Source organism: Mesoplodon bidens, assembly GCF_964165515.1.
Source record: "Mesoplodon bidens genome assembly, chromosome: 17".
NCBI classification, from domain to species: Eukaryota; Metazoa; Chordata; class Mammalia; order Artiodactyla; family Ziphiidae; genus Mesoplodon; species Mesoplodon bidens.
In genome coordinates, this window is record NC_138174.1 from 75,515,815 (window position 1) to 75,530,982 (window position 15,168).

Consider the following 15,168-nt stretch of genomic DNA (forward strand, 5'->3'; position numbering starts at 1 on the left):
AATTTACACTGTGCTTTTGGATACACCTCTAATCACCAGGGTGAGCAGTGAGTGCAGCTAGTGGACCCTGGATGTCCAGAGTGAGGCCAGAGAAGTCCTTCCAAACATTCGAACCTGTGTCTGTAGTTAAAGGCCTGCAATCTTGCATCTTTGACCAATCGGGGCTTGAGGAAGGACAGTGGGGATGCACTGCAAGCCCCTCCCCTGTGGTTTTAGCCCGCAGGCCTCGGGGGTGTTCTGCTTTCCTGAAGGTCCTCATGAACACTGGCCCACTGGGCACTTTCAAACCACAGAGTGCGGTCTCCAGGGCCCACCAGAGGATGGACACGGTGATATAGATCATGGAGCCCAGGAGAATATGCCCTGAGGATCTTTCTGAATTGATTGTTAAATTCTTCGCTTTTCTTTTTTGTTTGTTTTTGTGGTACATGGGCCTCTCACTGTTGTGGCCTCTCCCCTTGCGGAGCACAGGCTCAGCAGCCATGGCTCACGGGCCCAGCCGCTCCGCGGCACGTGGGATCTTCCCAGACCGGGGCACGAACCCGTATCCCCTGCATCGGCGGGCGGACTCCCAACCACTGTGCCACCAGGGAAGCCCGGCAAGTTTTTAAAGATTAGAATATCCAGCACTCAGATAAAGAGGCCCTTTCCAAAAAAGGTAAGTTGGTTTAAAATTTTCCCTAGGAAAACTTAGGTATACATTTCAAAAGCCAAAAACTACCCTCATCACTTGACTCAGCAGCTCCGTATCAGACATTTACCTCAATAATAATAACAGCCAATGTTTATGGAGGCCTGTGAGCGCTGTTGTGACTGCTTTACGTGTATTTGTTAATTTAATTGAAAAGAAACACCATGAGGTAGAAATCTTTATTAACCCCATTTCCTGGTGAGGAAACGGAAGCCCAGAGCAGCGGGGCACTGGAACGAAGCAATTGGTCAGGGTGCCCGGACATGACGGAGCGTGAAAGTGGGAAACTTCTGAGGCTCCAGTGTCGCGTGTCTGTGGGTGGGACCGCGGTGGGGGGGGGGGTCACTTCCTCCTGGCTGTGCGCCAGCGCCTGGCGGGTGGGCACGTGAGCAGAAGCTGTGGCCGGCCCAGCCGTGTGTCCTTGGCCTGTAATGAAATGCTGACTCCCTGTCAGACGTGGTCCATGAAGTGCTTTCTGGTCCTCGTGGTTGAATCAGAGACAACATTTATACACTGAAGATTTTCCCTAGGGGATTCGTTAATTCAGTTGTCACCGAATGGGGATGTTCTTTTGTTTTTGTTTGCTTTTCATTTAAAACCTTGCTCCGAAGTGTTCGTTTTCTGCCGCCAGCTCTAATTTTACAAAAAAGATGTACTGGTTTGCAGCAAAAGGGATCTTCTGTTAACTGACTGGCCCAAGGCCGCCAGTTCCTAGCAGAGGCTGAGGAATAGACGTCTGGGATCTGATTCTGAGTGTCATGCTTTATTCACTGAGGAGTGAGCTCTATCTTAAAAAGGTGTTTTTCTTTAATAACACTTTAAAGTGCATATTTGCTCTGGGGACAGCAGAGGGCTAAAGCTTAATGAGCCGTTCGGCTCCGGCAAAATAACGGGGAGAATTTCAGAAAGAAACCAGCCGTCATGCATGTTCTGGGTTTGTTTCCGCCTCCTTTGTTAGACTCTGAGGACAGTGTCTGCCTTCTGCTCCCAGATTCCTCAGCTCAGGGCACCTGTCAGTGTCAAGTGGTGACACTTCAAGGTGCCCCTTGGCCCATAGAAATACCTGGCAATCCTGTTTGTTAAGTGGTAGCGTCCAAACAAGTCCTTGTATCCTCACAAGCAGGTAATTGTTTGAAAAAATAATACACATGCATCAAAATGAAAAACAATATTTCAGTCATCCTTACATAAGAACAATTTCCAGCTAATGGGCGAGCACACCTAGTTGTTACCCCTCAGCTTCTCTGTCCTTGGCACTTGGGGAACCACCACCCTCATTATCGTGGGGCACTGCCACCCCCATTTCCTGGTCCACGTTGATTTTTGCCTGGATCCTGCTTCTTAGCACAGCAGCTGAAGGAAACCCAGCTCCACAAAGGCATGGAGCTGCTATCTGATGTGAAGTTGGGGACTCCTTCAAGCTCGTCGTTCCCTGGAATATTATTGAGTATCCTTGGAAGTATAAAGCATCCCGTGGCACAGTGGGGAGTGTGGTGCCCCCCAGGGTTCCTTGGCACACGGTCTGGGAACCACTGGCATAAGCTCAGTTTCAAATTTGCAGCCACTGATTTAGGAAATGTACAGGCGTGAAATCGGCCCCAGGAAGTCTCCTTGTCCGATATTCTGTGACTGTAAAAAATTTGTACATTTGTTGAAAACACTTCTCAGTGGCAACAGAGGTCAATCAAAATTCTTCACACCTTCCTTTGTATGAGCGCACATGATATGAGTTCATCGTCCAGGCCTTCCTTTTGGGTGAAGAAGGCCAAGTAAGAGTGAAAACAATATTCTGAACTGCTTCTTCCTTTTTCTTCTTTTTTGGCTGCACTGCACGGCTTGTGGGATCTTAGTTCCCCAACCAGGGATTGAACCTGGGACACAGCAGTGAAAGAGCCAAGTCCTAACCACTGGACTGCGAGGGAATTCCCTATTCTGAGCTTCTTAGCTGCATTTTCTTGTGTCTGGCTGGTCCTGAAAATCGTGCTCCAGTTTTCTTCCTTTTCTGAAGGCGGCTCAGGCCCAGCGACTGGACCTGACAGCTAAACCCCAACAGTGAGAACTGGACAAGACAGGAGGAGTCTAGGACCCTAGGCTGGACAGTGAGCATGAGAGTGTCCCCTACACTAATGACAGGTCCGTCTTCACCGAGTTCTCAAGCACCATGACCAAGTTCCTATGCCTATTGACATGGTGGGAAATTATCAAGCAGTAAAGGAAATTGACTCTATGGAAAGCCTCATTCATATTTTTCTTGACTGAAAACGCAAATGGGCCCCTGAGGGACTAAAGTTCCTGGAGCTGCAAAGATTTGATCATGTGTAGAAGACGGTCTATGTGAAAAAAAATACCTGAATTCCTCGCCTGGGTTTTATAAAAGGAGATTCGGACAGACGAGGCTCCCTCTCTCATATTCTCACTTGGGGAAAGAATTGATATTATAATTAAGCCTCAACTGGGTATAAGTCTCTCTTAATCCACGTCCTTAATTTGAACTTTGTATCATTCACCAGTTTTTTTTAGCCTTTTTCAATTTTAGAAACCCTTCCTCTAATGCCCCAATGCTCCGTGATCTTGTATAAGTGTTTCTGCCCCCTTCCCCCAAGCTGGGAATTCAGAGCTCACCAGTGTGAGCGAGGAGGAGATGAATCTTTACGCAGACGTGTGGAACATCCCTTCTGCAAGGCACATATTCATGATGGTGCCCAAATGTGAGATGACGAATGCATTTCCATGAAATCCCATTTAGTACGTGACCCATGATGTTGGCAAAGAGGGAGAGAGAAGAAAACATCTCAAGTTAAACCCAAAGGAAATGGCCAATTATATACAAAGGGATCCTCTTTAACCTGTTCTTAAAATGAACTTTTTTTTTTTTTTTTTTTGCGGTACGCGGGCCTCTCACTGCTGTGGCCTCTCCCGTTGCGGAGCACAGGCTCCGGACACGCAGGCCCAGCGGCCATGGCTCACGGGCCCAGCCGCTCCGCGGCATGTGGGATCCTCCTGGACCGGGGCACGAACCCGCGTCCCCTGCATCGGCAGGCGGACTCCCAACCACTGCGCCACCAGGGAAGCCCTGCATAGTATTTTTGTATGTAACGCACCACAACTTACTGATCCATTTACTCCTGGTGGATCGATGCCCAGCTCTTCCCTCCCACCCACAGTTGGCATTGCCTGGCTTCTAAGTATGAAGTGGTAGCTCATCTGGGTTTAGATTCTCTCGATGCTAACGAGGTTGAGACCTTCCCATACGTTTATGGGCCATTTGTGATCCCATCTCTGCAAACTGTCTGATAGTGTTTTTTGAATATTTTCCTATGAGGTTATTTGTGTGTTTCTTGTGTGTGTATGTGAATTCTATGCATATTCTGAATATTAACTGTTTGTGAGTTACATGTGTCACCAGCATCTTTTCCTAATCCTGGCTTGTTTTTTTATCTTTTTTTTTTTTTGTTCAAACAAAAAAATTTTTTTATTGTGGTAAGAACTACCCTCTTAACAAATTTAAAGTGTGCAATACAGTATTGGCAACTATGGGCATAATTTTGTAGAGCAGATGTCTAGCGCTTAATCATCTTGTTTTTTAATCTCTTGATGGTATCTTTTGATGAGTAGAAGTTTTTAATTTTAACATAGTCCGACTTATCAGTTTTGTTCATGATTGTGTGTGTGTGTGCGTGTGTGTGTGTGTGTGTGTCTTCAGATCCAAATGCACCCCATGGTTATACAGAGAGCCTTTTTATTATCTTGTAAAAGTTTTACAGTTCTTTTTCGAATTTAAGTCTTTAATCCACGTGGAATTGATTTTTTAATATGGTGTGAAATAGGGATATAACATCATTTTCCTCTGTGTTTAATGTATTGCCAGGGTACTACTCATTAAATGGTACTTACTATTTATCAAACAGGGCGCGCCTGCTCCAACACAGATCTGTTTCAGGTATAAAGGGGCTTGGTTCTTGACTCCCTGTGCTGTCCTGCTGTCTGTCTGTGTGTCCTCTTGCCCACCCCATGCTGTACTAGCCAGTCAGCTCTCTGAGTTGTCCTCCTCCTGGGAGGGTACCTGCCCCAACCTTGCTTTTCTTCCACACAGTCTCAGCTACACTGGGTCCTTCATTTTTCCATATAAATTTGAGAATCAGCTTTTCAAGTTCCCTAAGAAATAAAGCTCGTTGTGATTTAAGTGAAATTCTATTGAATCTACAAGTCTGTTTTTACTGTTTTTTTTTTTTTTTTTGCGGTACGTGGGCCTCTCACTGTTGTGGCCTCTCCCGTTGCGGAGCACAGGCTCCGGACGCGCAGGCTCAGCGGCCATGGCTCACGGGCCCAGCCGCTCCGCGGCATGTGGGACCTTCCTGGACCGGGGCACGAACCCGTGTCCCCTGCATCGGCAGGTGGACTCTCAACCACTGCGCCACCAGGGAAGCCCAGCACTGCTACCATTTTAATATGTCATTTTATCATCTTTTTATATATAGTCTATTATATACAAAATACCTATTGAATACATGTATACATATACAGAACATATATAAATATAACACATATCTATATATGCAGAATATTTATATATGCAGCAGACCACATGCTATCAACCCCACATGCCCACTTTTTTCTCTTCTCTGGACTCGGGACGCTCTGCCTTGGCCCTGTGTCGTGGCCTCTCCTGCACAGGACCTTGCAGGCAGAAGCAGTGCAGAGGCAGGGCTGGAATGCCCGTCATTCCACAGACGCTGCTTCCCTGCGCTGGTGCCCTGGCGGGAGTGTCCTGAGGAGCCTGACGTGTGCACCCCGGGGTGGGATGTGGTTTGGAAGACAGACTCTGAACTTGACAAAAGGCAAAGGAATCTTAACCACTTGGCTTTGCCTTATTTCCCTACTTAGGTATCCAAAGAAGTGATATTTGATCAAAACCCATGTCTAAATAAGACAAAAATAGCTCTTTTGACAAGTACAAAATGAAACTTCTAAATGTTGATACAGCATGCTTTTTCATTGAATTGTGAACACTTTTTTCCTTCTTAACTGGCCATAGAATGATGGGATGTACCATGTAGACTGTGGATGGGCTGGTGCAATCCACCGGCATTAGCACTAGGGTCAGTTCCTGGGGGGCGTGATCCATCTGCCCAGTCGCCTGGCTCACAGCAGGTGGACAGCTGGAAACCCCGTCCTCCCTCCCACAACTGGGAATCAGCTGTGCTTCTGTTTTGACTCTGACATGAGTTATCAGTGACTCCCCCTAATTATCACGCCCAGACTGAGGTTTGGTGTTGTGTTTTAAGTACCATGTGTGTTATCAAAGACGCACCCTGAACTCCCCTTGCCTTCTTGGGGATGGGAGTTCAGTGGACATCACCCGGTGGCCAGGAAGGTGATATGGAGGGTGCCGCTGCCCCCTGCTGGTGGAGATGGACATTGTCAACCATCAAAGCAAAGGCAACCAGAGTTTCCCATCCCAGGGTTATCTTTTTCCCACAAGCCACACAGCTCATTTGATGCAGAATCTGGGATTTTCCTGTAACACTGAAGTGAAAACCACCTGGGTACACAACTCCAAAGCAATGGTGGCATTGCTACTAGAGTTAAGCTAGTCTCAAGCAGAATTTATTTTTTTCCTACCGCTCACCAGGTATTAAATATTTTTGGTGAAATTTTGCTTTTCCTGGACACTGGACATTGTAACTGTTTCAAATGTATTATTTTGTTATATACTGTGTATTCACTTTTATTAGAGTATTTTTTAACATGTACTATGGCTACCTTTTTAAAGAATCATTTAAGGTTTTTTTTAGTCTGCCTAACATTTTGTACCAATTTTTAGTAGTACATTTTGCTCTGTCGATAGGAATTTTATATACATTTATTCTAATTTGTTTCACGTTGTGGCTTGCTTTTTATTTATTGGTATTTCATGAAATACAATTCCCGTGATGGCTTTTAATGGTACGTGAAGCATTTGTCAATTTACTAGTACATTTGTTGTGTTTACTTGTGCCCTATTTAACAAGATTTCCAACACAATATATTTATGTTTGACTCTATGGCTTTCCATTTCTCTTTTTCAGGTTTAAATCACCGTGATTTAAAAGGTATCATCCCAACTGGACTCTAATGTCCAGTATAACTTTATGTAGGTTTGCTTCTGTCATAACCCTTGAAAATAGCGTTCCATACATAAATGATAAAAAAAATGCTTAAGATATTGTTTTTCAAAAATGTCCTTGTTGGGTTAGGAGCCCATATTCTGGGTATGGGTGGACGGGCCTGTGTCTCCCTCCGCCTGCTGCCCTGTGGGGTTACGATGGGGAGGTGATGTGTCGCCTGAGTATGCGGCTGTAAATGACCTTTGCGGATCAAGGGCTTTGGGGGCTGCCTCTCTGCAGCAGATGGCCACGTCCTGCCACTTTCCCTAGGGAAATCCTCAGAAATAAGGAATTATTGTCTCCAAGAGTTTGTTCAATTCAGAGATAAATACATACTGGACTGGGAATACAGGCGTGCAAAGGGCCTGCACATCGCAGGGACCTGCTCTGGTTTCTCTGACGTGTGAGGTGTGCAGACCCGTGGGAGCGGCTTTCTGGCTCAGAGCTCCCGCTGCTGTTCTAGCCACTTCCCACCTGCAGGGGACGGCACGGGTGGACCCTGCTGGGGACTGGAACAGGGCTTCCCCTTCTGCCAGTTGGTCTCTGGCAGAAGAAATTGCACCTTGCCCTCCAAGCTGTGGTTGAACCGGTTCGTGTAAATCAGAGACCAGCGAAAAGCCAGTTTGGGGAGAGATGGAGAATTCAGCAAATGGGGAGAGCGGTGGAGACCAAACACTGAACTCGGAGAAACAGCTGCCTTCTCAGCAGTCTCTGGTTCCAGGCGCTTCCGAGGCTCCGGTGCGCCCCAGCGTTTGTGTCACCAGCCAGCCCTGTACGAAACGTCATTGCTGCCTCGTCTTGCTTCCAGGGGCCTGAGCTTGCTTCCAGGGGCCTGAGCTTGCTTCCAGTTCTGACAACCCAAGTACACGAATGGATACAGTGACTGATGCTTGTCTGTTTGACGCTAAAGAAACATGCCTTGTGCAAGAAATCAGGTCGTTTAAACATCGTCAACTGCCATTATTAGATATCAAAGGTTATTTTCATAATGGATGATCATTTATTATAATTTGAAAAACTAAACATCAAACCCCCAATGAATTGACTCTGATATTAATGCAGTAGCATCACTGGGTGGGGAATATTCTGGAACCCTGGGCTGTTTGCTTTTTGTTTAACACAAGAGAGCCGGCTTTAAAGCAGCTGAAGGACTACGGCCTTATTCGGAAGATGGGCCGGCCAGCAAAGGGAGCAGAAACAAGGAGGTTCAGGGTCCCTCCAGTGCGTCCTGCACAGGTTCCCTCGGCGTGATCCCCCTCCTCTGGACAGGCTCCCCTGACAACCCCACCGCCCGTCCTAGGGGAGCTCATCCCCCGTGGACCCTGTACTCCCCCCTCGTGGCACAGAATCGTGATTCCCTGGTTACTCGTGTGTCCCAGAAGCAGGGTGAGCGGCTGGAGGTTAGGGGACACTGTGCGCCCTTTGCCCCGCCAGCCCGCACCCGTGAGGGCTGAGAGCAGAAGGAAGCCTGGCTTTGGTGCAGCCCTCCGTCCTGGCCCAGTTTCACCCCCTCATCAGCCAGCACCGGCAATGCCCCCCACCACTGGCTGCACTGACGCCCCCATCCGCAGCCTGTCCCTCCTCCCCCGAGGGTTTGCTGCCTGGATCACCCTGGCCTTTCACTCCGCTTGGGCTGTTTCACTGCTCACGGTGACTGTACCGTCTTGTCCCCGCGGTGCCTGACTAGCCGACACCATCACCTCCATCAGAACTCCCCCCGCCCCGGCCTCCCCTCCTCAGCTTAAATCCCAGGCACTCCACCGCTGCTTCGTCCAGCTGGCTCAGCTGAAGCGTAACGCGGTTCAGCCCAGTCAACTCGGCCCTTCTGCCCAGGATCACCGATGGCTGCAGCCACAGGTTGGGATGCCCGTGTCTCTTGGAAACCACCTGCCCAAGCTGGGGGCTCACAATTCACCAGAAACAGGAGCCATCAGGGGACCCACCCCTTCTCACGTGCTCACCTGGGCCTCCAGCCTTCCCTCCTGTATCTTCCATCTTCAAACTCTCTCTTGATGTCACGTCCGCTTCTCCCTACAGCCTACTTCCTGGCTCCTCTTTTCAGGAAGACTCTTCAGAAAGGTTTCAACATTTCTGTCTCCAATTAGTCTTCCTCCGTTCTCTGTTGCTCTCAGTTGAAAAAATTCAATCTACAGAAAGGCCTAAAGAGCCATTCAAAGAACCCTGTCTAGATCCCAGCATTTATCCCTCAGTTGCCGAGGTCTCATCGGCCCAAACGCTAACAGCACAGTTGATCCAGCAGTTCTCAAACTGGGATGAGCAGACTCCCCGGGACCCTGGGACCATTTCAGGGACCCAAAAGTTCACGGCTATGTTATCAAGATGTGAGTTGCTTTCTCCTGTGTTGACATTTGCACTGTGGCTCAAAAGCAATGGTGAAAGCCTTAGCAACGACTGTCCTGATTACCATTATGTTCTTCACTGGTGTGCAGTTAAAAAAGGCCAATTTCACTTAAAAATGTCCTTGATGAAGCAAAAAATACATATTACATCTCAACCACTGAGTACATGTCTTGTGTGATGAAATGGAAAGCATGTGGAACCAAGCACAATATTGCCTCCAGGAAAAGCACTTGCCTGGCTGGTTGTGTTACAACGTAACCAGTTGCTTTCTTTCTAGAAACATCATTTTTATTTGAAAAATAACTGACAATGGTTATTAAGACTTTAATGACTTTTTATGTTTGGCAGATGTGATTTAAAAAAAGATTAACCAAGTGAGCCTGCCACTTCAAGGAAAACAAATGACAGTGTATGTGACGAATGATGAAGTCAGCTTCTGACTTCTATAGTTAGTGATATTAATGAGTTTTTCTAAATATTAAATGAAATGTTTCAACATCTGGAAGATCTTCAGACCTCAGTTAAAGAATATTTTCCAGGAATTCCCTGGCAGTCCAGTGGTTAGGACTCCATGCTTCCACTGCAGGGGGCATGGGTTCGATCCCTGGTCGGGGAACTAAGATCCCACTAGCTGTTCAGTGCAGCCAAAAAAAAAAAAAAAAAAAAAAAAGGAAGATTTAAAAAAAAGAGTATTTTCCAAATAGCTAAGGCATGATGTTATAAAATCATGCATGGATTAGCTGCCATTCAAAGTACAAGATAAACAGGTTTAATGTAACTGAGTAGAAGAAATTCATCCATATGGTTTCTGATTCAACACTGCAGCAAACCTTTATGAAACCATTGCTGTAGAAACCACCTCTGTAGAGTTTTGATTTTGTATCCAATACTCATGATCAACTGCAAAGGCTATTAAAATACCTCTCCTTTCTCAGTTACTACATACTTCCACACAAACATTTACAGAGACCTTTCTCTAACAAGTGTTTTATATTATAGTTTCCAGTGTAGAGGTCTAGACACCTTTTAAGACATGCTCCTAGGTACTTTATGGTTTTGATGTTACTGTAAGTGGACCTATTCATTTCACTTTCCAACTGCTTTGCCACTAGTATTTAATACAAGCACCTAAAAGGCTCTTCAGGCCAAATGTGAAGAACCAGTGAACTACTGTGAGAGTTCAGCATGAACTGAATTTTGGTGAGTTGAGCAAAATTTGAGCTTATTCTTGGTCAATGTGAAAATGACGGCTGCAAGTTTTTAAAGTATTAGAACATCTGTTTTCTTCTTAAAGTCCTAATTTAAAAAATTATTCCCCAATTATAGATGAAGTAGACAGAATAACGAACCTTCATGCACCCAATGTTGATATCAGCTCAGCCCAGATCTTGTTTGAGTTTTGTCCCATTCACTCTCCAGTCCTACATTATTCTGAAGCAAATTCCAGGCAAGACAGAATTCCAGCATAACAATCTTCTTATGTATTTCTAAGCACTTTATGTCAGTGACTTTGAACCACAATGTATCACCTACCCACTGAAGTGTGGAGGTTGCCCAAGTATAGATTCTATGCAATATTCTTATCCCCAAGAAGCAGTCATATTCTCCCCAATTCCATGGCTAACCAAATGTTCTGATCTTTAGCGTATTTTAAGAGATTCATTTAATGTTTTCCAGCAAATATTAGTTCACCATGAAGTCTTTGAGATACTTTCAAATATAGTCCACGCAGGGAATGAGGGAACGGCATTAGGTTTCCTCTGTCTTGAAACTCGGCCACTTGGGTGGCTTCATGATCAGTCCCTTAAAAAGGTTTCCGAGGTCACCTGCGTCCAGGCGTGATGACTGACCCTGCACGGGAGAAGGCGGAGGTGACACGGCAGATGTTCTGACTTCTGCTCTCAGCACAGAGTAATTTTTGTGACACTTCCAAAGGCTCGTGCTCCTTCACTTGGTCTAGTAGGTTTTTCCATAATGTACAAAAATAAACGTTTTAAATAACATACTAGGCACGCCAGAATGGCTATTCTGTTGCCGTTATTAACTATAATTTATATACTTAAAAGGCTTACATTTATTAATACGTACCGGCCCAAAGAAGTTTAGGAAACTATGGTTGTGGTCTTTTATGAAAATAAGCATGCAGGGACAATACTGTTAGCTGACAACAATTTATACCTCCCCCTACCCCCAAGAGAGATCCAGTGAGACAACGTGTTCATAAAATTAGAGCATGTGAACCAAAAGCAGTGAAAAGGACTACATGGGAGGGTCAGAAGAGTAAATGGAATCTTACAAGCAAAATGAGAGGCAGCGGTAAAAGTCTACCGCTCCAGTTCCTCCCACGGACCACCCTCACGCAGGGAAGCATACCCAGAGACACATCGGGTGTGAGCTTTTGTTTATTCCATGTGTAAAGGACAATTTAAAAACAAAATGTTAGTAACACTCTGAGAACATTGCTTTTGTTCATCTGACACATCCTCTATCTTCACCAATTTTTATTACAAAAATCAGAAAAGTAAAAATTCATGACAATATTTGCACAGTGTGACCACTAGTTGCCTAAACAAAAGCTAATTTCTATAAAACCATAAACTTAATGCAGCTTTATTAAGAGAGATTCAAAATTCCCTCAGTTAACTGGATATATATAGTGGTATATATTTTAAAGCAGAAAACCCCAAAAAACAAAAACAAGGAAAAAAGAAAATATAAGTGAAAAGAGTCAGTTAAATATTTTGACCTGACACTCCCCTACAGAGAGGAACTTCCACTACATATAAGGGAAACCATTATCTGTGGTAACAATCCTAGAGTCCAAGTAGGAAATGTGGAATAAAAACACATCAAATCAGAAGTCAGTCCCAGGCTGCAGGTGCTTTCAGTGAAATCCAGGGCAGTGAGCTACACCATTAAAGAAGGGACCACTCATGTCCCCAAACCAATACGTGTGCCTACAAGTAAGACCTTCACCACACGGCCTGTAGCAAAGTTCCAATGAAAAGACTTTGAAAAAGGCAAACGTTCTTTTCTTCATACAAATCACTGCAAGAAATCTTTGTAAGGCTGTACCTTGCATAGGGAAAGAGTTGTCTTCTGTCAAAAATTCTACTGGAGAGAGTAAAAGCGAGCTCTTCAAAATGATGCCCATGTGCAAAGGGGTAAATTACCAGGCACCTCATTTACTGTCTGCAATTTATCCTGATCAGATACAATTTAATTTGACGGAAGGAAAACTGGCAATTTCTGGTGATAGTATTCAAAAGAAAATATTGAGATTGGCAGCAGAAAAATTAAATTTCAGAAGTGCATCCTGAAAGAGGCCCACTATCCCACGGAGAGACACATGTGCGCTAAATAAGCCTACTTGTACTCAAGCTCGGACTCAACGAGAACCTGCCAAATAGGAGTGCACTTTTTCAGAAAGCTGAAGTATAAAAACATAGTACAAGTTGTGGCATTCCTTCAGGTTGACGCTACACTAGTATTCGGAGTTGGTTAGCAGGAGGCCTGATGTGTCCAAGAGGCGGCCTCGGCCCTAAGAGCCGTGGAACAGGTGCATGGTGCCCAGGATGGCGCTGTCGTGCCCCTCCTCCGGCTTCACCGAGTTGGAGTGCTCTATCGCACCGCTCAGCTCTGGGATGCTTTCGGCCGTGTCCCCAAACCCGTGGTAGTGTCCGTAGTGCAGGTTCTCCCCGATATCTTCCACCCAGGAAGGCCTGCTGGCTACGCAGCTGCTTGGACTCCCGTTCAGGTGCAGAGAGCCGCACATCTCGGGGTTAACGCTCGCGCCCTTTTCTGGCTCTTCAGTCCCATGAACACAGGGAGAACCCTGGCTACTCGGAAACGGCGGTCCTGGAACTAGTCCACCGCCAATTCCATTAAGTCCTGTTAAGCACTGGTCACGCCTGCTCTCCATCCCACTGAGCTGTGTCATGGAGGGGAAGTCCAAATGTCCATTGATGAGACATCCATTTGTCAGTGTATTCGATACGGAGCTACTGTTTTTCGTATCTGCATTAAGAAATACACCTGTCACCAAAATTCAGAACCAGAGGGGAGGAGACAGTATAAAATGCTTCATTCCTGCTACTGTTTTAAAGGATTTATTTAGTTTCCTTTCTTTAAACAAACCAGTTCCTCTTGCAAGGCAAAAAACGTTGCATAAGTGATTTAAAAGTAAAACACAACAGAAGCATTTGCCTGGTAAGATAGGAAACATTTATAGATTTCATTAGTGTTGGGGAACCAAATGAAAGAGCTTCAGCTGACAAACATACGGCATGAAAAATACCAGCAGCACGGAACTGTTCAGTTTAAGACTACTTTGGAGAGAGCAGTTTTAAAAATCATCACCTGTGAAAAAGTCCATCAGAACTGAACGTGTTCCCACAAAGGGTTAAAATAAACCAAAAACTTCTCCAGCCTTTAAGAAATGAAAAAAAAAAAAAAAAAAGAAAAGAAAAGAAAGGCAGTTGATGAAGCATGTGAATTAAGGAGGCTCCCGGGACAAAGTCTGACAGCGTCACAGGAGGCTCCTCAGAGCGCTTCCTCCGAGCCAGGGACGCGCACACAGGAATAGGAACAGGGAGCGCTTTCCTCAGCAACGCTCGAATCACACGGCACTTCTGCAAAATGCCACAGAGCAGCACTGGCAGACTGCAGGAAGAACCATGAATCCTAATGATTCCATGCATACAGTCTTGGGCCAAGAGCACAGTTCTGAAGAGTTTCTTCTGAGTTCAGCAATTACAGTGGCTATGATCTCCAAGGTTCCACTTTCAAAAACCATAATCTGCACATACAGACATCTGTTAAGAGGGAGATGTCTTACGGGAAAAAAATGTCAATCACAAAACGCTTGGACACATGGGAATAGGCAATTACAAGGTACTTTCTGTATAGTGAAACTCAAGGGTTAATATTCACGTTCACAGGAATTCACAGAACAGTACAGAGAGTGATCTAAAACTACGACTTGCTTAATGATGGCAAAATTTACCCCATGTTCTGCACTATTCAGGTAAAGTGTGACACTAAACACAGAAGCACTGACTCCGGAACCTCTAGAATGAGGAACACAGCTGTGTGTCCCATGACCCTAACACCCCGCACACTATGACCCCCGACTGGCACCCAGGCATAGGTTTCTGTGTGTCCTGAAAATCTTTCCGATGACAAAAAAATCACATCTTGTTCAATGAACAAAAACATCTTCTAAACATTCTATTAATCATCAATTTTCTGGCAGTTTAAGTGACACAGTTTAACAGCCGCTATAAATTCTTCAGCAGATTATGGATTATTTCTTTTCAAATTGAACGACAGATTTTCTATTTAGTTAAACTTAAGGCTGGAGAACAAGTGTTTCAAGAACTAAACATGAGGTAAAATTAAAAGTAAAACAAGTTATTCCCAGGGAAATATTTATTTTTTTCCCCCAAAATAAACAGCTTTTCCTGGGTAATAAAACTCATGAGTAGGATGTTGACCTTCATAGTTATTAAGACAACTATACTACTACTAACAAAGATAGAAATTATATTTTTAGGTGACTGGGCCTCAGAAATCCAAGTTAACTAGACTGATTTTTTTTTTTTTTTTGTGGTACGCGGGCCTCTCACTGTTGTGGCCTCTCCCGTTGCGGAGCACAGGCTCCGGACGTGCAGGCTCCGGACGCGCAAGCTCAGCAGCCATGGCTCACGGGCCCAGTCGCTCCGCGGCATGTGGGGTCTTCCCGGACCAGGGCACGAACCCGTGTCCCCTGCATCGGCAGGCGGACTCTCAACCACTGCGCCACCAGGGAAGCCCATAGACTGATGTTTTTTTGTTTAATGTTCACTGCATGTGTATCATTCTTCTCTGGTGCCCAGCTAAAGTAAGTTAGCTCCATTAAGCATTCTCAAAATCAAGGCTAGTTGTAACCCCATGTCATTATGAAACATCTAGTAAAACTGAGCATGAGAG

At 45.3% G+C, this 15,168-nt stretch overlaps 1 protein-coding gene across 2 annotated transcripts in view; it reads right to left on the reverse strand.

Annotated features, from left to right (window-relative positions):
* Positions 1-11,587: 11,587 nt before the first annotated feature.
* Positions 11,588-15,168, reverse strand: part of ANKRD10 (ankyrin repeat domain 10) — a 33,778-nt gene continuing 30,197 nt past the window's right edge. The window contains exon 6 of one of the 2 annotated variants that reach the window (XM_081215195.1): positions 11,588-13,199. In XM_081215195.1, the coding sequence (XP_081071321.1) occupies positions 12,740-13,199 (460 nt within the window). In that variant the 3' untranslated portion in view covers positions 11,588-12,739. Of the gene's footprint in view, positions 13,216-15,168 lie in introns of both variants that reach the window. The other variant, XM_081215194.1, reaches the window with a different exon arrangement.